Here is a 24,812-nt window from a genome sequence, read left to right on the forward strand (position 1 = left end):
CTTGCCATTCCCATCCTCATGTCACACGTGAGAGCAAAGAACATACTTTTTTTTCATTGACATAGCTTTGTAAGACTCCACTGAAAATTTTATAGTAAAGAAAAGGCACTGAACAAAAGTAGTGTGGATGACAAGCAAGAGAAGGAGCTGCCACTTCACTTATGAACAAGAGTCAGATGGAAAGGGCAGACACAGGAACAGGATATTTTTGCTCGCGAAAGGTGCCGCACAGCTGCTTACCTATTTGGTCTTCCGGAATCAGAGATTCAATGGGAGGATCCAGTTCAGAACTCTGAGATAAATAGCTCTTTACTTGGGTCATGAACTGCCGAATAGTTTGAAGCATGTCTGTGCTGGAAACATGACACTCCTTGTTCTCCTGTAGAAAACTTATATAGTCCTGAACTAGGCAACCAAAATAAGTACGCTTGTCTCGAGACATTTCTGCTATTTTCTTAACCATCCTTTTCTCAGGGGTCATGAAGGAACTGAAGACGCCACTCATTTTCCTCAGCTGGGATTTGACAATTTTGGGAAGCACAAATGAACCATTCCTTTTTTTCTTGGGCTTCAAGGGTGGTGCCATGCTCTCCTGGTCGCTTTCCCCCTCGAACTCTTCCAGGCTGCTGTTGGTATCCCCATCGTAAGCAAAGAGCGGCATGCTCCGATCAAAATCCAGAGAATCAGAGGAGGATGTGGACAGGCTCATGTTGCTTAGTCTTTGCCTGCCTCCATTCCACTGCACTTGTGACTCACGGTGTGTAGCTAAGCTGTTTTTGCTCTCCAAGTTCTGCTGAGGCGGAGCTCCACCTGGAATGCTGGCAGTTTCTGTGCCATCCACCAAATTATGGCTGGGTTCATTTACTGCTGAGTTCTTTGCATTGCTCTGTGCTAAAGAGAGAGCCTTTTTTTTCAGGCGAGGCGGTGGGATAGGAGTTGGCCTCTTCTGTATCACATCCAAGTTGGAGTGTTTGCTGTGACTGACAGTTTCTGGCAGACCGGCCTGGTTTGTAGTCCTGGACAGCTGAGGGTGTGCAAGAAGGCTATGAATAGAAGGTGGGGGAGGCCTGGGTGGGGGAGAACAGGATCTCTCAGGGCCATTCACATCTTGTGCTTTTGGACCTGATCTTTTCAGATTTCCACCAACATCTTGGCTGTGCACTTTCAAGAAGAGAGGATTAATAAAACACAGGGCTCCGTTGGTCTGGCTGCATTCCAGCTCTGAAGGCGTTCTGGTTCTTATAGAATGAACTCCATTTATGAGGCAGAGCTGCTGGGAGCTTTTATAAATGCTGTCTGAAGGCAGAGGCTTCTGGAGGGCTGAAGATTTTTGCAGTTTGTTGTTAGCTGGAGAGCTCCAAAAATCTGAAAGTCATTATTTAGTTAGCAAAAGAATGCAAATATTATGCCTCTAGTGCTTAGAATGTTCTACTCAAAATGTTTTGCTCTAAAAGGGGGGGGGGTTATTTTATAGGATCAGCTTGAAACCTTTGGGTCCTGGAGTTGAAAAAAGGAAATATACATACCAGTCAAATACAAGGTACAGTTTGCCAGGGTTACCTACTACACAAGCTTAGTTCATTTCAAGAATAACTCTGCACTACTACACCCCATCAGTTAGTTCCAAATATTTTCTGTTTTCTAAACTCAGATATGCTGGTGTTGCTTGACATTAATTCTAATGATCTGTCTTGTTGTTTCCTAAAAACACGGAAGAAGAGGTACTTCTGGAAATCCTCTCTGTCAGACAGAACACTGCCTTGAATGCAGTGTGCCAGGCTTTCTAAGAAGTAAACTGCCTTTGCCTTCATCAATGCCAACAGCAGTTTTAAAAAAGGCCATTTTCTAAATCTGATCCTCTGTGATAAAATTTTTAGTGGCTTAATGCAGACATTATGCCAAACATGGCTTAATTCAAATATTATGCCAAACTGTGGTTTATGTCTCCAGATAATTAGGTTTAGAGTGGCATACTTATTTTAGGTTTCTATATGCTAAGCTAGACCATGGCTAACGGCAAGAAGGACTAGAACTGGCGGTAGAGAAAGTATCCAAGTTCAAATTTTAATATGAATGTGAAGTTCATTTTGCTTCCTAAAGCAGAAGGAGGGAACTATATAACCTACTTGAAGCACAGGCAGAATACAAATATAACAAATCATCAAAATTATAAACACTGGGTCACATAACTCTAGAAGTAGAAAAATTGTGTTTTATAAATTAGCTTGTCACAATGCCAGAACTGAACTTTTGGCTTTAAATTCTGAGGTGGATTAATTCCATAACTTCTATGGGACTGCTTCTATGACTCAAACTAATATTTAGAGACCTCATTTTTTTCAGTCAAAAATAGCTAAAACATGCTTCCAGGCCACATGACAGTTTCAGACTTAGGAGAGAAAGTTTAACCCTTCTGTACCACTCATTTCTGTATTCTTCCCTACCCAGCATGCTGTTTTCCTAATCTGAATACCTTTTTCTAAATATGCTTCTCTCATGAAGAGAAACAGATACTCACTTGATACCAATGTTTCTTCTGTATGACAAGAAGCAATTGATGTGTGTGTGGGTTGAATCACAAAAGTGACATGCAGGAAAATATTCAAAACAGAAATACCCAATATTTTGGGGCTATTGGGATATATAGAATTTTGGGAGCATTTTAAGCACACTCACAAAATAGTTGACATAATAAATGCAGCCAATCATAAAACAGTCTTAACTCAGAAGGAGAACAAAACACTGTACCAACAATGTTATACTCTAAAATATATCTATATTGGTCTAAGTGAAAATACAACTTGAGGTTGATGGTTTTCTTTGCAGCATTCCTATTTCCCATTGTTTGTTTTTATTAGTGAAATTCAATAAATTAATGCAAAAAAATTTGAGGGAGATTAGATGCAAAACCAAGGAATGCATTATGGGCAAACTACCGCCACATTAGAAACTAGAAATTTAAATCATTTCTTCCTGATGCCACAGCTGCAATTTAACTCTGCCCTTCCCTCCCACCATTGTCTGCTTTTACTTACTCAATCCCAGCTGAGCAGCCTCTTCAAGTTCAGACTCTGTTGTTGCTGCTGCAATTGCCTGAGGTAACTTCAAGGTGAATGGCAGGACATCCCTTATTTGGAAACAATTAAGACGTTAACTTGCTTTACTCTTCTACATCTCGCCTCTTAATGTCAGCAACAATCTCATATGTTTTCCTCAAAACAAAAATACTTTCTGTTGCCACTTCCTCACAATGTCCTTATTAGATAGTTCAGAATAAACTTGTATATTGAATAATTCAGAATTTTCCACTTTTTGTTTACAATTAGAGTGATCAGATTGCAAGTTAAACAAACTTAAACATCATGAAATTGGTTCTCAACTGGAGATTTTAAGAAGGATCTTAAAGGCATTTGAATTGTTGCTCAGTTGCAGTATAAGTGTAATACACATATTTCATTTGTTCAGACCACAAACTTTTTTGGGAGAAGTTTAGTGAATCACTGCAAGGCAAATATAATTGACAAAGCAGAAACAGCTAGGTTTTGTATGCAAGAAACCCTCTGGTCAGCCTCTATATAGATGGCACCTGCCCCCGGCTAGATTATCGAAGATGTTCCCGGGGACCTCTCCGGTTTGCTGGAAATGCAACGCCGCTATGGGAACTTACTTTCATAGTTGGTGGACCTGTCCCCGAGCAAAAGAATATTGGGTTAGAATTCAAAAATGGATTTTAGAAATTATAGGATGTAGAATAGATTTGAACCCGGAAACGTTTTTACTAGGCATGAAACCAGAGAATTTAAACAAATCTAATTGGTATCTCGCTCTCCACATCATCATTGCAGCCAGGATCTCGTTCGCGCAAGAATGGAAATCTAAAAATATCCCATCGGAGGCTACGTTAATTGCAAAGATCATGGACTGTGCAGAAGCAGACAAGCTGACTGGACTTTTGCGAGATAGACAAGAATCGGGGTTATATAGGAGCTGGGACAGATGTGACAATTCTTTAGGATTTAGCAAAGGTACTGATCTACCAGGCTTTTAACTGCTTGTAGAGCTGTATGGTCTACCCATTTGTTTTTGGAGCGCACTGGTCTACCACCACACTGCCTTTTACCGTTGATCAGCTTTAGGGCGGCCCTTTGAAGCACCGCGACAAGTGTTTAAACAGTTTTTTTTTTTTTTTTATTGAAAAAGTTTTCAAATACAAATTTTTTCCCCCTTTTTCCCCCCCCCTCCCCCCCCCTCCCTAACCCCCCCTCCCCACCCTTCCCCCCCTGTGACTTCTTCGTAACAAAAAAAAAACCCTAATTCATAACAGATTACTTGCTCCCTCCTCAAAATACTGACCTTTACTTACTAAAAGTATTATAAATCCCCCTTTATCCATACATCTCAGAAAAGAAGAAGAGAAAAAAACAAAACAAAAAACAAACACATTATACTATAACTATTATAAAATAACTTCTAATTTAGCATAATAGTGTTTTATATCTATACATTATTGCAACAATTCAAAACCACCTTCCACTTTAAAACTATACGATAAGTCCTACTTTAATAACATTTCAAAGCGGGCTCACCATAAAATCTAATTTAACATTTATTCCACTCTATCCATTTCCTCCACTCCCCTAAATGTATCACTTAAAAATCCCTTTTCTTAAACTAATCAATCTGTAGCTAGCTTATTCACCCACTGTCTTACAAATTTACCATACACAACAATTCTTGATATCTTTAATTCACTGCCCACACTACTTAAAAATATATATATATATATATTCCATTATATCTAAATAAAAAAAGAAAAGACAATAACTTTAAATTTATAGTCCATATAATATCTTCTTGAAGTCTTTCCACTGGATTGTTAGAACCAACATCCATAATGGGGTAACATAGCTTGCTGATGCAACAGTTTATTCAAGGTCTCCAATCATATCTGCCCCCATCAGTAGTAAACATCTTCTTATATATATAAAAGTAAAAACAACCACCCGAGTGACATTATAATTATATTCCATATAATAATAATTGTGGGTTTCATCAGGATTATTAATTTCCATCATCGTATTGGGTAACAACCCGATCTTCTGCATGTCCCAATGTGATTCTCTTGCCTTATAATTCAAAATAATTATAATATATTTATCAACACAAAAAGAAGTTTCAAAGTAGATAATTCAAAACCATCAATTTGAGGCTCTTTCCATGTCCCAAAATTACGGCAATGCAGAGATCTGCCACTATCCTCAGGATGATATTGACCAATGTGTCGCCTCCTCTATGTTTTCACATAATCATTCATATTTTAAAATCACTGGCTTCACTGTTGCTTGGATTAGAAATTTCTATTTTTGCACAACCTATTTCTTTTTTGTTTTCTTTTTGTGGGTTTGACTTCCATCCTAATTTTTTGTGTCTCGCGTTTCTTTTTTATCCCTTGTATATCCTCTAATTGGTTTCCATGCTTGTCCTTGCCTTGATAAGTCATCACATTAAAATCAGATGGCACTTCTCTCGAATTTGTAGATAATCCAGCTGGGGTATCCGATAAATCCAAAGGCAATTTATCTGGTACAGTCTCTGTCTTTAGTTCCAACTCCTTCTGCTTATCCTGTATTATATCTGAAGACGTTAAATTCATTTTCAACCTATTTTGATAAAATTCTTCCGCTCTTTCAACAGTATTTAACTGGTATCTTTCTCCTTGATATCTCAATATAATACCAACTGGGACGTCCCACCGGAATTGAATATTTCTCCTTTTTAACTCAGACACCAGAAAGCCAAATTTCTTCCTTTCCATTAATATCTTAGGTGGGAGTTCCTTGTAAATCCAAATCTTTCTTCCATACAATTGCAAATTAGAATTGAAGGAATTTTGCACAATTTTATTCCTAATTTCTTTATCTGAAAAATAGATTACCACATCTCTAGGCAATTGCCTTTGCTTGGCAGTCCAGGAGTTTATTCGATAAGCTCTGTCAATCCTACAAAACACTTCCTCAGGTTGAATCTTTAAAATCCCAGCTAGAAATTCAGAAGATATTTTCCTTAAGTCATCTCTGTTATTTTCCTGCAAACCTCTAAGTCTTATTGCATATTCTGTAAAATTATATTGTATCTTTAGAACCTCTTTTTCAATCCTCTGTTGCAGAGTTTCTACATTACCAGACTTTTGATCAGCATCCATTTTAAATTTTTCTTCTGAACTATAATCCTGAATATTTAACAAATCATTTTCAATTTTTTGAATTCTATTGTCCAATTTGTCTTGAATTTCATCCATTTTTGACTCTAGTAAATTAGCATTTATTTCCAACCGAATCATGAATTCTGACATTTTTAAAATTTTTTGCTGCAAAAAGTCAAACTTGGATTTCACCAATTCCTTAGTTTCCTGCTTAAATTTTTCAAGTTGCTGATTCACAATCTCATCCCTTCTTTCAATCTCCTCTAAGAGAAATTCTATTATATTAAAATCAGGTTTCTGGGACTGAAGAGTTAAAACTTGTTCCTTTAAATTCTTAGTGGGGGAATCCCCCCCACCTATTTTTTTGTCTGACTTCACAAGCCTCAGTGCCATGTTTCCGCCTAAGCAGGCTTTGTTAGAAGAAAAAAAAAAACAAGACAAAAGACTTCCAGCCAGCAACAATCAGGCCTCCAGGGGAAAAAGAGAAAAACAAAAACAGGAGCGGAGTTTTGTCTACAAATGTAGCCAGTGGTATTTATTCCGCTACATTGTAATAATAAAAAACGGAAGAACTTTCCCTCTCAAACTCTTCTCCAGCCGCGGCAGACGCCATTTTAAAAAAAAACCTTTTTTCCTCTTTCTCTTCCTCTATTCTCTTAAATAATTTTTAAAAGATAAGTAAAATACTTGCGCTTCAGTATTACAGGTCCAGCTCACATTTTCTTTGAGTAATCTGTCAAATTCGCAGGCTTGCTTTTGACGCCTAGCTCTGCATTAGCAGAGGTCTCCCAAAGCCCGGAGCAGCGGCTGGGGATATGGGGCATCTCATCCGCTCCATCCCAAAAGTAAAAGAAAAACTTTTGGGATTCTGCAGAGAGTTCTACCCACCCCTGCCGGCTCTATCTCCGTTTCCTCATGGGAACGGAGTTTTTTCGAGCCGCCGTTCCGTTGTGAAGGCGGCTCTGACAGGCTATGGAAGCTGACGATCCCAAAGGAACGTCTGGCGGCGGCCAGCAGCAAACCTGTTTAAACAGTTTTTTGACACTCTGCCACCACCGAGAGCATTGGAAACTGCTTTCAGGCAGCTTGGCCTCAATTGCCAATCTACCACCACCGAGCAGTTTACAAGGTGCGGATCGGTTCTAGCTGATCAGTTGGGAGGCTTCTTGGCTTCTCAATTTAAAACTATGGTGTCTTGTTTTTTTTTCTCTTTTTTGTCAAGTGCGCCCTGATTTTTTCCTTCTAGCTGATCAGCTGGGACTTGGGAGGCAGTGAATAGATTGGAGGCAGGGCCAGGCAGAGGTGATATTTACTGGTTCTCCAAACTACTCAAAATTTCCACTACTGATTCGGAAGAACCGGGGAGAACCGGTAGCAACCCAGCACTGCTCCACATCCTACATAACTGATCTCAGGTGCAAGAGTTAGAATAAAAGTTGGATGAAGAACTGAGCAAGCTGTAATTAAATAATTCCAAAATAGATTAGGACGCAAACCTTTTTTCGGGCTGAGCACTGAGCTTGCCCTCTTGAAGTTAGGCATTTGTCAGGCTGGGGCAATGTCAACTAGCAAAATACAATTTATTTATTTTAAATGGATATAGCTACTGATTATTCCTATACATTTTATAAATTTCCTACTTTCATATTAAAAACTATACCTAGAAGACCACTTCTATAGGGCTCTGGGTATTAACCCCTGGATATAGATACTGGACACTTGGACCAGATAGATTACATATATTTTTAATTTTATGATAGAAAACATTTAATTTACAAGGTGAGGCAAATTATCAACATTTTGGTGGTACTTGTGAAGTATTTACTGGTATTTCACCCAATTTTTGCAATTTGGAAACCCATTAATAGATGGATATTTATTACCCAATGAATTTCAAACTAATCCAATATGATCAGGTTTCAAATACAATATATCGTGTACACTGCTACGAGATGAGTATTTCTAGACAAATTTTTCTTCAGTAAGAAATGTGTAAAACTGAAATATGTCACTTCCTAAAAGTTTTCCCTCATTTAGTGTACAGTATTAAGCAATGTAAGCAACTATATGCAAAACATTTATACTGAAATCCTAGAGACTTGGTGGAAATTATTATTTTTTTATTTTGTTTTGTTTGGTCTTGAACACGCAGGCTTCAGAGAAAGCAAAGTTATAAAACCACACAGATTGAGACTGAGTCACTTACTGGATAATATAGTAAAACCAAGATCATCTGTATATGCTATTTCAGTGATGGCTAACCTCTTTGCCATTGCATGCCAAAAGCGGGGGGAGCGCGGGGAGGTTGCCCACGTGTGTGCCCACACCCATAATTCAATAGGCCCCGCCCCTGCGCATGTGCCCCCCCCATTTTTAGCACATGATGGCACGGTGGGCACGGTAGTCCCGTTTTTCACCCTCCCCAGACTCCAGAAGCTTTCTAGGAGCCTGGGGAGGACGAAAACGGCCTTCCCCACTCCCCCGGAGGCCCTCCGGAGGCCGGAAACAGCCCATTTCCCAACTTCCAGTGTGATCGAAAGGCCCAAAAATCAGCTGGACAGTGCACACATGCGTGCTGGAGCTGAGCTACGGCAATGCTCGCGTGCCCACTGATATGGCTCCGTGTGCCACCTGTGGCACCCGTGCCATAGGTTCGCCATCACGGTGCTATATTTATTGATGTTATGCATGCCTTCAAAAGTATCTCCATAAAGAAACTATGGAAAGTTTTGAGACACATCAACTGACTTAACGTCATGTATAAAGCGCATGAAAATACTAAACTGAAAAAAAAGCCTGTCCCTACCATAAAAGGAGTCAAACAAAGCTGCATTATTTCTCCTTCATTATTTGATTTTTATACAAACTCCATCACCAATTGCCTTAAAAAACAAAACTCCACACACTGAACATTACAGGAAGCACGCACCAGTGTGACTTTACAAAGATGAGGCACTGCTCTTGTCACTGAATGTAATAGGACTAAAGGGGGAGGAGGGAGGGCCTCTTTTCTGTTTGCATCACCATTTAACTAAGCAGCAACAAAGCAAGGATTATGGTGCTCTTAAAAAGACTCCAGAGACTCAAAGAAGCAGTGGAACCAGTAGGCCCTTTTTCTAAACGAGGGGTGTAAGCAAATATATTCTTGTTGCCATTAAACTCTTTAAACTCACTAAACTTCTAACCCAACTTACTTCCACAAAAGTTGGCGTAGAGTTAGAGTAGGAAAGCAAGCAACTCTGCTTGAGTCCGAGGTTTCTAGATTTTTTAAAGATAATTTTTATTGAAAAAAGTTAGATAAAAGATTAACATGAAAATAAAGTAAGTTAGAGAAAGACAAAAGATAAAATAAAAAAATGAAGCAATAAATATAATATAATAAAAAATATAATAAAAGAAGCAAGCTCTGCCCCCTCATTCAAATTATGTTACAAAGATCCCTTGTGTCTCATATTCAAATCCTTTACAATCAATAATCTATGAATCACTCTTTCACCTTCTTTCACTTTCAGTAAAAATTCCATAAAAGTTCCAGTCTTTTACAAAAAAGTATTTATTGTTTTATCCCTGACCAAACAGGTCAGTTTTGCCATTTCTGCTAATGTTGTCATCTTTACAATCTATTCCTCCATTATGGGTATTTCAATATTTCTCTGGTTTCTAGAAAAAAAAATCTCTAAGTGGCAACACTGCGCCTGGAATTAGCCTGCTCAAGGTTGAAACTAGTGTCCAGGTCAGGATAGGTAATGTCTGGTGAAAGCTGAATTTGCTACCAGAAGGCTTGGGCTTGCTGATATTGGCAGAATTCTATGTATCTAAAAGTTAGGGTAGAGCAGAAAATGGCACAATGTCGGCTTTTATGGATTTGCCAATGTTTTGGAGGATGGGATATGGTCACCTAAGAAACACTTAGGATTGAAAATACTCACTATGGATAGGCAGGAAGATTAAAGCAGCATTTCAGCAAGCATATTATCTAGTCAGTGCATACCACATAAGCCACCTACTATTTAAACAGCACAGTCTGCCAAAGTAACACACCCTTTTCACTCTTGCTCATTTTGCCATTTTCCCATCAGTTATCCTTGAGGGCAGATATAAGGCCACACTTAAGACCAGTGGTGGGATTCAGCCAGTTCGCACCACTTCGGGAGAACCAGTTGTTAACTTTCTGAACAGTTTGGTGAACTGGTTGTTGGAAGAAATTATTAGAGCAGAGAACCGGTTGTTAAATTATTTGAATCCCACCACTGCTTAAGACTACTGCATCCAGTTTTGATCACTGTGTTATAAAAAGATTTAAAGACTTAAGAAACAGTGCTGAAAAGAGCAACAAAGATGATTAGGGAGATGGAAGCTAAAACATATGAAGAATGGTTGCACGAATTGGATTTGTCTAGTCTGGTGAAAAGGACTAGGGATGACATGATAGTGGTGTTTCAATATTTGAGGGGCTGCCACAAAGAAGAATGGATCAACATATTTTTCAAACCTCCAGAAGGCAAGACAAGAAACAATGGAGAGAAACTAATCAAAGAGAGAAGCAACCTAGAATGAAGGAGAAATTTCTTAACAGTGAAAACAATTAACCAATGGAACAGCTAGCCTTCAGAAGTTGTGGATGCTCCAACACTGGAGGCTTTTAAGAAGAAAGTAGACAGTCACTTGTCTGGAATAGTATAGGGCCGTGATGGCGAACCTATGGCACGTGTGCCACAGATGGCACGTGAAGCCATATTAGTGGGCACGCCAGGTCAGCTCTGGGGCGCATGCGCGGTCTGGCCAGCTGATTTTCGGGCTTTCGGGGCCCACCAGAAGCAGGGAAACAGTCTGTTTCCTGCCTCTGGAGGGCCTGGGGGGGGGGGAAGGCCCGTTTTTCTTTCTTACCTGGCTCCAGATCCTCTCTGTGTATCTGGGAACGGCAAAAACAGCCTTTCCCACTCCCTTGGAGGCCCTAGGGAGGCTCAAAGGGCCCATTTCCTCACTCCCGGTGGGACAGGAAGTGACGTTTTTTCCTGTCCCCAGCCTCCAGAGACTCCTAGAGTGGCTCCTAGAGACTCCTAGAGAGGCTCCTAGAGACTCCTAGAGAGGTTCTGGAGGCTGGGGACAGCAAAAAATGTCACTTCCTGTCCCACTGGGAGTTGGGAAATGGGCCTTTTCAGCCTCCGTAGGGCCTCCAAGGGAGTGGGAAAGGCTGTTTTCGCCGTTCCCAGATACACAGAGAGGATCTGGAACCAGGTAAGAAAGAAAAATGGGCCTACCAGGCCATCATGTGCCAGGAGCAGGGGGGGAGGGGAGAGGGGGTTGCGCACACATGCGCGTGGGCACATGCGCGCGCGACCCTCCCCCCCCTCTCCTGGCACGCGATGGCAAAAAGGTTAGCCATTACTGGTATAGGGTCTCCTGTTTGAGCAAGGGTTGGACTAGAAAACCTCCAAAGTCTCTTCCAATTCTGTTATTCTATTAAAAATTCCACAAAAGGAAAGCTTTGGGCCATGCAGGCAAGGGCCATTAGAAACTCTTGGCCATGCTCTTCTGCAATATTGTATTGCCTGCACACAGAATTTTGCTAGTTCTTTGATAAATAAAAAAACATTTTAAAAAATATTTACTCTACAAATTATCTGGCAAGTGGCAAAAAACTATTTAATTGCCTGCCAAATATCGAGATCTCTTTAGGAGCATCAAATTCATTTTGCAATGTTTAATATATTATAATACTGAATTTACAAGAACTGAGCAAAGGCACTGGCTTGTAATCTTAATAACAAAATACCTTATAATGAGTTTTAAAATGAAATATTTTAGTGTTTCACATTGTTAATAACATATGCAACCATGGCATATTAAATTGTTTTAATTTTATTATTGTATTAGTTAAGACATGTTAAAGATATGTCAATCTAGCAGTAGCTAGTCTATCAAATTAGGTTAATATCTTATACCGCGTAAGTATTTTAATTTCTGTTTCCTTTATCTACTGCTTTCTTATTAACTTAGTACTTTACTTAGTATTTACTGTTATTATCCATTTTAAATTGTTTTTATCAGATTTTAGTAATAATTTGTGTCTGGAACTCTGCACTTTGCTATGGCCCAAGGGCTAATCAATAAAGTAAACTCAATAAAATAAAGTACAAAATCTCACATAATACAAAGCTTAATATAATAAAAAAATACCGTTATTTTACAGAAACTCTCTTTTTTAATTTCTATAATTTTAGTTGTAAACTGTATTTTACCGATGAGTGAATGCAATGCAGCCCATTAATCTATTAATTCATTTGTGATGTTTCAGATATTCAGAATCCTACTCAGCTGTCTGCTCAGTAGCCACTAAAAAAGCTACTCAGTAGTTTATTCTTTTTTAGTTTAATTAAGATTCTTGATATTTGCATTAACAAGGCAACCACATGTTAAACAAAGGCTGTCATAAGAACATTCTCAGTTACCTGCTAATACAGTAGAAAGCTATGAGCCTGAATAAATCAGCAAAACTTATTCCAGAGCCTTCTAAGGAAAAAGCTGAAAAGTAAAAGAAAACAGGTTCAATTGCACAATATATGATCTGAAAAATACAGCAAAACATGCTTCCTATGTAGGAATAAAACTGCAATTCATAAGCTATTGTTTGTTAATAAAGACTTTTATCATAGTCAGCATTTCTTTTCCAAAATTCTTCAATTGTTTTTGCCTAAAAATAGCAAAAAATAGGAAATATTTTTAAAATGGTACATACTGACAACTGAGCTACAAACAATCCAAGAATCCTAATTTGAAATGTTTAAAACTCACTGTCTATATTGGAGGCTATTTGTCATGATGGAATCCACCAAAATAACAAAGCTCAACTCCTGAGATGCTCCTACCTCTTGGCACAACACAGAAGTGTGTTTCGCCACTGCTTTCTTGTGTGATTTTATTTTACTTTCCAGTCTAATACACAGCTCTGGAAATTCCTCATGGTCTCTCATTCTATTACCAATCGGGCCCTTTTTGTTCACATGTATTAATTTTGAGATGAATCCATTCAGTTGTTTTACTGACCCCTGCTGCACAGATTAACAATATTCCTTCACAAATCATAATCAATCAGTTGATGAATCTTCTATTCATTATGTTCAGCCATGGAAAGACAATATTGTAAACTACTTACTATAGATGCTTTCTTTTATTGCAAACTCTTTAAGGCAAAATCCCTTTACATCATTTGGTAGGCGTAAAGACAGGACTTTCTTCTGCATTCTTGACGACTTTCTAACAAGGAAAGTCTATTAAAAAACAAATAAGAAAAAACAAAGCTTTAAATAGACTTAGTAGCCATGTTTTCAAGAATTTCATATTATGAACCTGCTTTGTCTCATCTTACATACAAGTAAACTTGTAGGACTTCCAACAGAGGTACTAACTTGAGAATCCAAAATAAGCTACAAAACTTAATACTTATTGATATTTTTAATTACCCAGAACCTGTAAATGGCAAAAAATATTGCCAAACTTTGTTCGTAATGTTTACTCATTTGATCTTGTAATATGCAGACATCAGATTTTTAAAATTGTTCGGACCAAGAGTTAATATTAATTCCATGTTAACACATAAGGACAAACATCAAACAATGCAAGTGCTACTCCAGTTAGCCAATAAAATAATTTTAATAATTGCTCTCAGAACAATAACCTCTTTCCCATCTCTTTCTTTTTGAGAAAGATTTGATACCATAATGACAGAATAAGTGCACACATGTACAAATACAAAGTACCTACCAGAATCTTATGTTAAGTCACCAGCTAAAATTGTCTAGTAGGGTAAAGGATGAAGAAAGATTTCTAAGAGAATTGTTGCTAGTGAGAGTAGGCAGCACTGGCTAGGAGAGTCACATAGCTGCCCTCATCTAAAGCAGATTCATAATGTGTATGAATATTAGAGTTACACAAATACAAGCATTCACACACACTTTTCTCTCCTGACTGGCATCTAGCCACTATTCATATACATTAGTGATATAAAATGACACTATGAAGGAAGTTATGATGTACGTGTATTGGTAGAGTGCTTAAGGAGTTTGCCTGGAATTGGGGGTTCGAGATGTCCTACAACCATGGAACTTTTGGATTACTTTAGCCAGTCACTGTCTCTCAGCCCAACCTATTGGAACAGAAAGTGCTATGAATTTTTGGAGAAAAGGTGGGATATAAATTTAAGAAGCTAAAAAGTGAATTCAGAATAGGAGAGAATGGACAGGGGTCTGATTCTAAAAGCAAGGCAATGCCCCAGCAAAGTATTCCTCTTGTTTACAAGGCCAAATTAAAGTTGTTTCTTACTCCAGGAGGTTGAGAGCGTAGAATTTCCACTGCTTCAGCATCATTTAAGCCAAGCTGTAACCAGATAGGGTGGGTATGAAGAAGTTTATCTAGTATGCTGAGCTTATTGGGGAGACTATCATATCCAGAATCTCGTATGATATTTGCAAAATCTTTCTGATCCGGGCACACATCACCCATATCTTTCTCTAGGCTAAAACAACAGAAACAAACAAAAAACAAAACAAATTAAAAGCCTAAATTTAAATTATTCAAAAATAATCTGTGCTTTGTAAAACAACTTCAACAATGTATCTTGTTCATAGATAAATAAAAATAAATAAATATTAATATGTGTTTGCATTCATTTTCAGCTGTATTTTATTGTAGGTGACCCTGACAGCAACTCTGTAAGTTGATGTAAGTTGTAAACTGTAAAACAAACAAGCCAAATCAGTAAACAAGCCGGTCCATCAGCAAATGGATTGGGCTACAAATGGAAATAGAAAAGGAAGTAATTACTTCTACTTCTTGAACACCCCTGAAGTGTTTTCAACAAAATTTCTAAGATCTGTACTAGCAGCACTCAGAGGGATTGCCAATGGCCTTCTGAGACTAGACACAGGGATGGCAACTGATGTTAAAAACTGAGGTTAGGATATGGCAACTGATGTTAAATTACAGGCTCCAGTTCTTTCACTGGAGACTACTATTAATCATGATCGAGGGCTGCCCCTTGAGCTAGAACAATGTCATAAAACAAAAACTAATGACTAATGGATTATGACCAGAATCACTACAAACCTTGGGCTATGACTCCTAAACATACAGTCGTCCAAATATTTAATCACATTGAATTTCAGGTGGAAGTAAATACAGAAATAGGATTTGGGTGATGATTTTTTTGGCAAATGGCCAACTATATCTCTTTATTGACATTTCCCAAACTAAGGAAAGCTTTCTTTTGGGCATAATATTTTGCCTTTAGCATTATTACAGGGAAGATACTCTAAAAACACATTTGAGAAATGCATTTGCTTGTGTGGAACTAGAAATGTTGAAATAGTCCAGTATGTGTTACTTTATTGTACCATCTATAGCCGTGATATTGAACCTATGGCACGCAGAGCCATCTCTCCGGGCATGCCAGCCGTCACCCGTTGCTCTTCCGGGTTTCTATCTTTGCGTGTATGGGAGCACCGGAAACCAGAAGAGCAGCTCCCTGGTGCACATGCACACGCCGGGAAGCTGAGCTCCCAGTTTCTGGAACGCGCATCCACACTGGCCAGCTGGTCTTCGTGCACGCATGCGTGCCAGAAACTGGAAGACCAGGTGACCAGTGGCATGTGCACACCGGAAACAGGAAGACCAGCTTCCTGGTGCATGCATGCGCGCTGGGGAACTGCTCTTCTGGTTTCCGGCACTCCTCTGTGTACATACCAGGGGAATTCTGGGAGTTGAAGTCCACAGGTCTCAAAATTGCCAAGGTTGGACACCCCACTGGGCTATATTATCCCAAGAAGCAGCAACTGGATGCCTTAATAATTTCAAAAGCGATTTTTCAATTCAAAATCCCAGAAAGAATTAGTAGATGTCAGCCATCAACCAATAACACATTCAGCTTCAAGCAAGAGCCAATTCCACTGAAATGAGCACAAGCGACAGCAATGGGCTTCAAGTGCCTTGAGAGCTGCACCCCCCCCCCACTAATACAATGTAATCAATTGTTCAATATGGTTCTCTCTAATTTGAAATAGAATGCTATGTAGCTCTGTCCTATCATGTATCTGAGAAATTTTAGCCACGTTAGGCCATGTGAAGTTGCAGAGCTGAAATTTACTGTCAAATCCTGGTCTGGGTTACTTGGCATCTTGATTTCCCTCTTATTACAATAACAGGAGGAATGGCAATGTCCACAGTGATTAGCACAATGGCTGTTCACATACCAGCAGTGCAGTCAGTAAAGAATTACGAGTATGACTAAGCAGGATGGTGAAACATCAGCTACAGACTTTAGTCACTAAGTGGGAGGGAGGAGTGAAAGGAAATTGAAGAAGGTAACAATCGGAAGCACCTCATTTCTGCCCAAAATTCCTGCCCAAACAAGAAGACCAAACTAGACCTCTGACTAAACAAGAACCACTTTGTCTAGTGGCTAAGGCACCAGGCTAGAAAGCAGGAAAACTATGAGTTCAAATTCTACCTTAGCCATGAAAGCCGGCTGAGTGATCTTGGGCCAGTCATTCTCTCTCAGCTCACAGGGTTGTTGTGAGGAAAATAGGAGGAAAGTATGTTGGATATGTTTTCTGCCTTGAGTTTTTTGTAAAAATAATAAAGGCCAGATACAAATACATAATTAAAAATGCCACTGTTTTGTAAGCAACGGAAGACTATTTTGCTTACCTCTTTTGCTTATCTCTTCTATTTGCCTCTTCTATTTAAACTCAAATCCTTAAGAAGTAAATACTTAAGTGGCCACCTTTCTTTATGTTAGGGTTTTTCTTAATATGAACAGAACTCTAGAACAGTACAAGAACACAAAGACTATTTGTTTTCCCCTCACAAAACTGTTATTGTACAAAATTAAACTCTTATCTTACTCTACTATCTTCTTGTTACTATAAGTTTACAGCTATTCTTTTTGTATTCTTATTTATTCTGTACATTTCTACCGGTATCTGTATGTTCTATTTCTATGTTCTGATTCTTGTTTAGCACTGTTTTCTTAACTAGTACGTCTTTAAACTTTTGTTTTCTCCTGGGTCTATAGCTCTTGCAGCCAATCTCTGCCCATTTGAATGTGAAAATCCTTTTCACTCCTCCATAGATTTGTGAATGGGCTCGTCTCTCCTCCCACTTCTCCAACACTTACAGGCCTCTGTTTCTGGAATTGGTTTGTACAGCTCTGCACCTGGGCTGCTGCAAGTAGTGGCCTTGCTTGGGTTTGCAGACTCTGGTGGGGCTCTTTTCCTCCCCTGCCTCTCAGCAGTCGTGCAGCTCCAATAATTGAAGTTTTCTCTTGCTATCTGAAGATGACTGCTGAGGTTCTCACCTTTGAGTTGGAGTTTCTCTTACCCACAGCTGTGTTGTCCTCTAGTGTGACTCTTTTTCTTGGGACTCTCACACGCCTGCTTGTTTTCAGTTCCCAAACTCCTCAATTAGCCCTCCTTCTCAGGTAGTACCAAACTCTGGATCCCCAGGAAGAAAAATGCTCTAGGTGGTGAGTTCACTCTTCTCCACTTTAATTATTTTTGCCGAGTCAGTAACATCTGCGAGAGCTGACTCACTCCAAGTTCTATTTGTAAAACAGTGTCATCTTGGAGGACCTAAGAGATGGGTCTTCTCTGTGGCTGCACTTGCCCTATGGAGCAATCCAAAAGGCCCCAACCCTGCTGGTGCTTTCACAAATTTTTTGCTTCCTTAGAATTACATAACTTTTGCCTTGCATGTTACTTGGTTTGGGGTTTTCCTCTTTTCTAATGCACTGTTGGTTATTAATGTCTAGCATTGTTGTAATCATATTGTGGCTTTGGGCGACAGTGCTGATTCTTTTTAAAAACTAATATGCAAGCTGCCTAGAGTTACCTCATCATTCAGGTAGCCTATGAGTTTATCAAGTAAATTAATAAAAATGACCCATTCATAAATAATGAAGTTCTTCTTTCCCTATCATCTCTACTGACCAGGGGCAAGCTTGCTTTCTGATACCTGTTCCCAGCAAATGATTGATTCTATAATATTCCTATAAGGGCCTTTTGAAATTTCTTCTAATTTTGCAAATGTGTATAAAGAGATAAAGAAGTGTAAACCATTCATGAATATGCAAGCAAACATATTAAATACAAGAAGGTTACATACGTCTTTCCTCAACTTTCTCTTGGGGCATTTCCATTTTGAAATTAAAAATTATTCTTATAAGACCAGCTGGAATAAAGAAGCATATGGAGGCAAAAGGATTATTTTCTTCTCACTCTCATTCTATCTCTCCCTACCTAGCATCATGCATAATTAGGTACCACTGTAGATATATTTGATAATGATGATACACAAAGAAGAATCCATTCTGTAGATCTTAAACCATGGATAGAAACATTGCAGTCAACAAATGGTGTAAAAGACAATACATAAACAGCACAGATGATTCTTGAGGGAACATGCTTTCCCATACAGTTGCATATCTAAATTTCAGATGAGCTCCCTTTTCCTATCACTTAACATAAATTTTTTTGCCAGGATTCTGTTTCACTCAGCTTATGTCCAGGTAATGTAAGATATTTTCCTGAGTCCTTGAATCAGAAAGATAAATAGAAATGGGTATCGCCTACATACTAAGAACAGTGCATTGGTAATATGGTTTTGTAAAAGTTGAAAAAGCATGAAAAAGATAGAACTTTATAATACCTCATTGACAAATGCTCAGATATCAGACCAATGTCTTCCAGCACCACCTACTGGAGACTGTTCATCAGACAAAACCAATTCAGAACAGGACTACTTGTTCAAAAAGATCATCACAGTAGTGAAATCTGCAAGATATGCATCAAAATCAGTCTGTGGCACTTTTCCTTTGCCTATTTCCTAGTTCTGATCACCTATAAAGGGAATTTCAATGAGATCCCAAATCAGACTAGAACTCAAACTGGACTGGGTTAAATAATATCTCATTTAATTAAATCTCAATGTCATTTAAATTCATCTGGGACTTAGTTCCTATCACTTGTTTGAACAGGTTGTCCACTACTTCAAAAAGAGAGCATAGAATAAATATTATGAACTCATCTTAAGCAATAACTAGCTTTCCTTAGTATTCCAGGAATCCTTCCTTCCTGTAAGAACATATTAATTATCTCTGTCCTTGAAATGAGCCATCCTCTGGCAACTTTACCAAATGGACAAGGATCAAGATTTAAGTAATGAGTTGGAATTATTGACAATCTTGTCCACAACTTCTGGATATGAAATATCCATTACAACAGAACAAGCAAATGCTTCAGATACAGGTAGTACTCGCTTTACAACTGTTCTTTCGAAGACACAACAGCACTGAAAAAAGCGACTTATAACTATTTTTCACACTTATGACTGTTGCAATATCTCCATGGCCACATTATCAAAATTCAGATACTAGGCAACTGACTTATATTTATGATGGTTGCTGTGTCCCGAGATCATATGATCACCTTTCTGAAAAGCAAAGTCAATGGGGAAGGCAGATTCACTGAATAACCGTGAAATTAACTGAATAGCTATAGTGCTTGACTTAACAACTATGGGAAGAAAAGTTGTAAAATGGGGCAAAATTCTGTCTCGCTCAGCAACAGAAATGTTGGGCTCAATTGTGGTTGTAAGACAAGGACGACCTGCACATGAAAAGATACAGAATTAATCTGGGATACAGTGGTTTTACTTGCACATACTTGGCATAATACTGTTTGAACCTGTTGGAAGTAGACAGGGTCTTTAGGACTATGAGTTCAGCCTCCTGCTCCCTAGATCCATACCCCTCCTGGCTTGTGAAAGTGGCTCAGGGGCTGTTGGGTAGTTTTTAACAGCAGTGAGTTCTCGGAGTGAAGAGGTTGTTGTCGACCCTGAAGCTGACATATGTGTAGCCATGTTTTATTGTAGTCATTTCCTATTCTTTTTCTAAGCTTTTTCTAGGTATTCTGTAAGAGGATCTAATGAGGCTTTAGGCTTGCCACATTCTAGCAGTAGGAAGGGGAGTTGCAGAGATAAGGGGAGATGCTATGGCTAGGTAGCATTCTTTCCCGTGGGAACTGAGAATGTGCCTACAGATGGCTGAAGGTGGAGTTTGGAGTCACTGGACAGTTGGACTGTGAGCTGATTGGAGAATGTGACTCTGGGGGGAAGTTTCAAACTTTTGCTTTTTACTGGGTGTAATTCTGGGCTTTGGTCAGAGCTTGACAATTTGATATGTTTCTAATAAACAGACTTTGACTGAATATAACTGCCTTGGATTGTTCATTCCAGGGACTTATTACTTGGAAGCTTGACAGTTGTTCCTTCACCTCTCAAGGAGGCTTTGGTTTACCTGCTCCTCAAGAAACCATCTCCAGAACTCCAATATCCTCTTTTGGGGGAAGATGACTGAGAAGGTGGTTGTGCAGTAGCTTCAGAGGACCTTGGATGAAGGGAATTATCTGGCACTTTTTCAGTCAGAGTCCACACCTGGGTATGGTATGGCAATGGCACAGGTTGACTTTTGGATGATTTCTGCCACAGGCAGGATAGTGGATGTGGGTCCCTCCTTGCCTTATTTGACATTTCATGTCAGAGAGAGGGGGGAGGGGGAGGGAGAGAGAGGGAGAGGGAGAGAGGGAGGGAGGGAGAGGGAGGGAGGGATTTCCATTTCTTTAGAGATCTTACATGCCAATAACTACCATGCTTTAAGGTAATATTTTTTCAGGATATCAGGATTATCACAAAGTTTCCTGCCACAGATCCTATCACCAGGTTCTAGCAGAAAACAAACAAGGTCAACATATGCCCTCCAATACATGATGGACTACAGAATAACTGAGACAGGTCCATGATTTTCACTTGTTTATATGAGGAGCCACATAAGAATTTTAGTATGATTGTTTCTCTTATTTCTCTAAATTAGGAAACCTGGAAAATGCTTCAATGCCATGTCCAAGTTTGTTTCTATAGACTAAAAGAAGACGACCCTCACACAATGAAGTAGATGGTTCATCAGCTGAATCCAAATCTTATCTTGAAGATTTATTAAATGATACAGACACTCAGAAATCCACATCTATCACACAGGATACCAATCAATGCAAAAGTCTTAGGACAGTTGACTGTACTCTGCTTCTCCTTTCCCAGGCTTAGTTTGCTACAGCATGAAGAAATTTTGCTGATGACATAGGAGACATTAATAATTGCACACTGTCTTAGTAATTTTATCATTTATGCGATATCAGCATGCTCATGTTTTATATGCCCGAGGTCTTTCCATTTACTATGTTGTAGTTCACGTTGCCAGCAATCTCATATACACAAACACAAAGTGTGGAGATAATGTTTCATTTGAAAACTTACACGTTGTTTTCAGTTCAGTAAATTCAACTACCAGCAACAAAGCTTAAAAACAAATTGAAGTACAGAACTGATACAAACTGAAATAGAATTTTACATATATATTTGATTCTACTGAATCCAAATGAACTAGCACTCTTCAGTGCTTTTTACCAGAAAATAATTTTTCTAATTTTAAAAATGTTGTGCATTTTAAGTAATAACCTTTTAGCAATGAAGCCTTAAAGAAAGATAAGTTTCTATACATTTTTGTAAATAACCCACATGCTAATAAATGAATTCTTAATTGTGGAATATGGATCAAAGGACACGATCACTTTTTACAGGAAGTTAGGAATACAGCATAAAAAAAGAGAAACATAAAGTATATCGTTACATTGCCAAAGCAAACCACTTTAAAATTCATCCAAAACCCAAATATTTTTCAGAGTTTAGAGCTATAAACAATATATACTGAAGAAAACCACCTTCTTAATTAACACAACATTAACCCTTACATTAGCCCACCAAATGAGTCCAGTGATACAGAATTTTAATTCACCTTGGTAAACTGGTGCGTCCAGCGTCCAGTGTCAGATCTGTGTGTACCATTTCCTGTTTCAGTTCTCCGATTTCTGAAGCTATTGTGTCAATTAGCTTGAAGGACAAAAGCAATATGACATCAGAAAGTGGAAGATGTAGAAATAAAAGAATGGACAAGATGAGTCACTTAGGATTACAACTCATTTCACCCTGCCTAATTCTGACTTCCCGTTCTTAAGAGGAACCAACATAATGAAGCATGTATTTCATTCAGTCACATATAAAATCAGCTTGTAGTATACATACCTAATACTCCTTCCTCCTCCTCTTTTCCCTACAACACCTATCCTTGAAGTCGGTTGGGTTCAGAGAGAAGACTGGCCCATGGCCACCCAGTTGGGTTTCATGCCTAAGGGGGAACTAGAACTTACAGTCTCCTGGTTTCTATCCTAGTGCCTTAACCACTAAACCAAAATCATTAAATAAATGATTTGTAAAATTCTATTTAAGATTTGTATTGTTACTGAACTGATACTGGAAGAGAGAAAAAATATGCAAACAACAAAAAAGAAAATAAATAAAAGAAAATAAATAAAATATATAAAAATCTAAGTGTTTAGAGTTTGATCATACAGAATATCATTTTCCATACTTTGTTAAAGAACCCATGTACTGTATAAAGAAGAGAGTGGACAAATATCAATAATCCAAGATTATAAAACCAGGGTGGCACTGTCTTTCCGTTGAGGTTTTTTGTTTTTTTTTTGTTTTGCTAAGTCCCATTTTGATACTTTTACATCTCTTTATATAAATTTTGTATATATAATTCAAAAGCAGATCTCTAAACTCTGTTATGCTTCCTAAAACCATACAAACAAACACGGAAATCAAATAAAAATGGAACAATAGTATGACAAGCTTTTCTACAGATCATTTATATAAGTTTTCCCTCCATTGGTTTAGACTAATCCATTCTGAGAAATTCTGTATGATTGAAATATACTTGTATTCCATTAGTGTGAATTATAATTATTGAAATGAAGTACTTAATTTCTTAGGAATTTAAATACAAACCCAATTTCTCTAAAGCACTAATGAGTTCTAAGAAGCAACTAACAATGAGTTGAATTATACACTAGTAATAGTGTATTTATGAATAAACCATATTATAGATTTTCAAATACTACATATTAGTTAGGCACATGGAATATTGTAAATGTCACCAGTACCTTAATGTAAATGAAATGCTCTCTTATGTACAAACTGAAAAATTATACACGTATTTTCTTCATAGTGTTTTCCTGCAAGTGTAAAATCTGCTTTTTTTCAGATCAACGAAGTATTGATCCTTTGGGCACAACATTTTCTCAAAATGCATGTGAATTTTGAGTTCATTTTTTTTTTTTCAAATGTTGGGCTTCCATCCATAAATATTTACTGGTGTAAATATTATAAGAAAATGATATTGCTCTATTCACTCAAGGCTTCTGCTAACATTTTATGGCAAGATTTGTTATGCGCAACATCCCAAAATCATCACAATCATAACCTATGACAGGTATACAATTTTTAATATAACTTTATTAAAATTTTAAGATGAAAGATAAAATCAAAAACTAATATTTAGAATAAAAAAGGAAGAGAAAGAAAAGATATAAGAGAAGAACAGAAACAATAATCCAGTAGAAAAGGAATGTAAAGAAATTACTTCCAATTTTCTTTTATAGCAGTTGTAAGTATAAATGTAAATTATTATCTTACTCTATGGTTACAATTTTGCTTATATTTCTCTATAATCTATTTTTCTAATTATCAAACCATATATCATAATTGGTTTTTTCAGTTTGTGAAAAAAGCAAATAAAGTATTTCGAATTAGCATTAAACCCAGGTGATGTCCTATCTCTAATTAAAACTGTCAAGTTGACCACCTCAGCAAGTTCCATCTTCTATGACAAGTATATAATTGATGTTGAAAGAATGAAACCAAAAATGTCACTTAAATGTATATGCTATCATTTTGTTTTTTAAGTAATAGTTTGTGCCAAGAATTCCATATTCAGAATTCCTTGCCCATGTTTAAGGGTCCGATATATGCCTACTACATAACACTAAGTCATTATTTGTTTCAGAAATTTGATGAATAAGTCATAAGTGTTTGCACATAATGCTTATCCATAACCACACCTACATACAGACCACATATGTGCCATTTTGGACCTCTGCCTGATCACTACCTATTTTAAATACAATGAAGGTTTCTACAGACAAAAGCTGCACTATGGGTTCACCAATTGTGGCCAATCTCTACATGGAAGATGTAGAAACCAAAGCCCTAAACTCTTTCACATGATTTCCACCCACTCACTATAGGTATGTGGACAATACCTGGGTCAAGTTTAAAATACAGGAAATGGAAACTTTCACCAAACACCTCAATTCTACGAACAGATAGATTAAGTTCACACAGGAAGATGTTAAAGAAAACAGTCTGGCTTTTCTAGACTATGCAGTGCATATTAAGGAAGGCAGAAGCATTAACACTGAAGTTTACAGAAAACCCCCACACAGAGATCAGTATTTACATTTTGATTCTCACCATCACTTGAGCAGAAAATGGGAGTGATCAGAACCCTACACCACCAGACTGAAAGTTTGCCTACCAGTAAAGAGGGAAAACAAAAAGAACTAAAACATGACAAGGAATCCCTCAGAATTTGGGATTATCC

At 38.0% G+C, this 24,812-nt stretch overlaps 1 protein-coding gene across 1 annotated transcript in view; it reads right to left on the bottom strand.

The window, feature by feature from the left end:
- Positions 1–24,812, bottom strand: part of RIN2 (Ras and Rab interactor 2) — a 53,426-nt gene that overhangs the window by 18,289 nt on the left and 10,325 nt on the right. The window contains exons 2-7 of the mRNA XM_070939137.1: positions 22,104–22,198; positions 14,525–14,717; positions 13,359–13,473; positions 12,655–12,727; positions 3,036–3,127; positions 241–1,365 (exon numbers count right to left, since the gene is read on the bottom strand). Coding sequence (XP_070795238.1) covers positions 241–1,365; positions 3,036–3,127; positions 12,655–12,727; positions 13,359–13,473; positions 14,525–14,717; positions 22,104–22,198 — 1,693 coding nt within the window. The remainder of the gene's footprint in view (positions 1–240; positions 1,366–3,035; positions 3,128–12,654; positions 12,728–13,358; positions 13,474–14,524; positions 14,718–22,103; positions 22,199–24,812) is intronic.

This window comes from Pituophis catenifer, unplaced genomic scaffold, assembly GCF_029215685.1.
Source record: "Pituophis catenifer annectens isolate HBS135680 unplaced genomic scaffold, rPitCat1.0.hap2 SCAF_3, whole genome shotgun sequence".
Lineage (NCBI taxonomy): Eukaryota > Metazoa > Chordata > Lepidosauria > Squamata > Colubridae > Pituophis > Pituophis catenifer.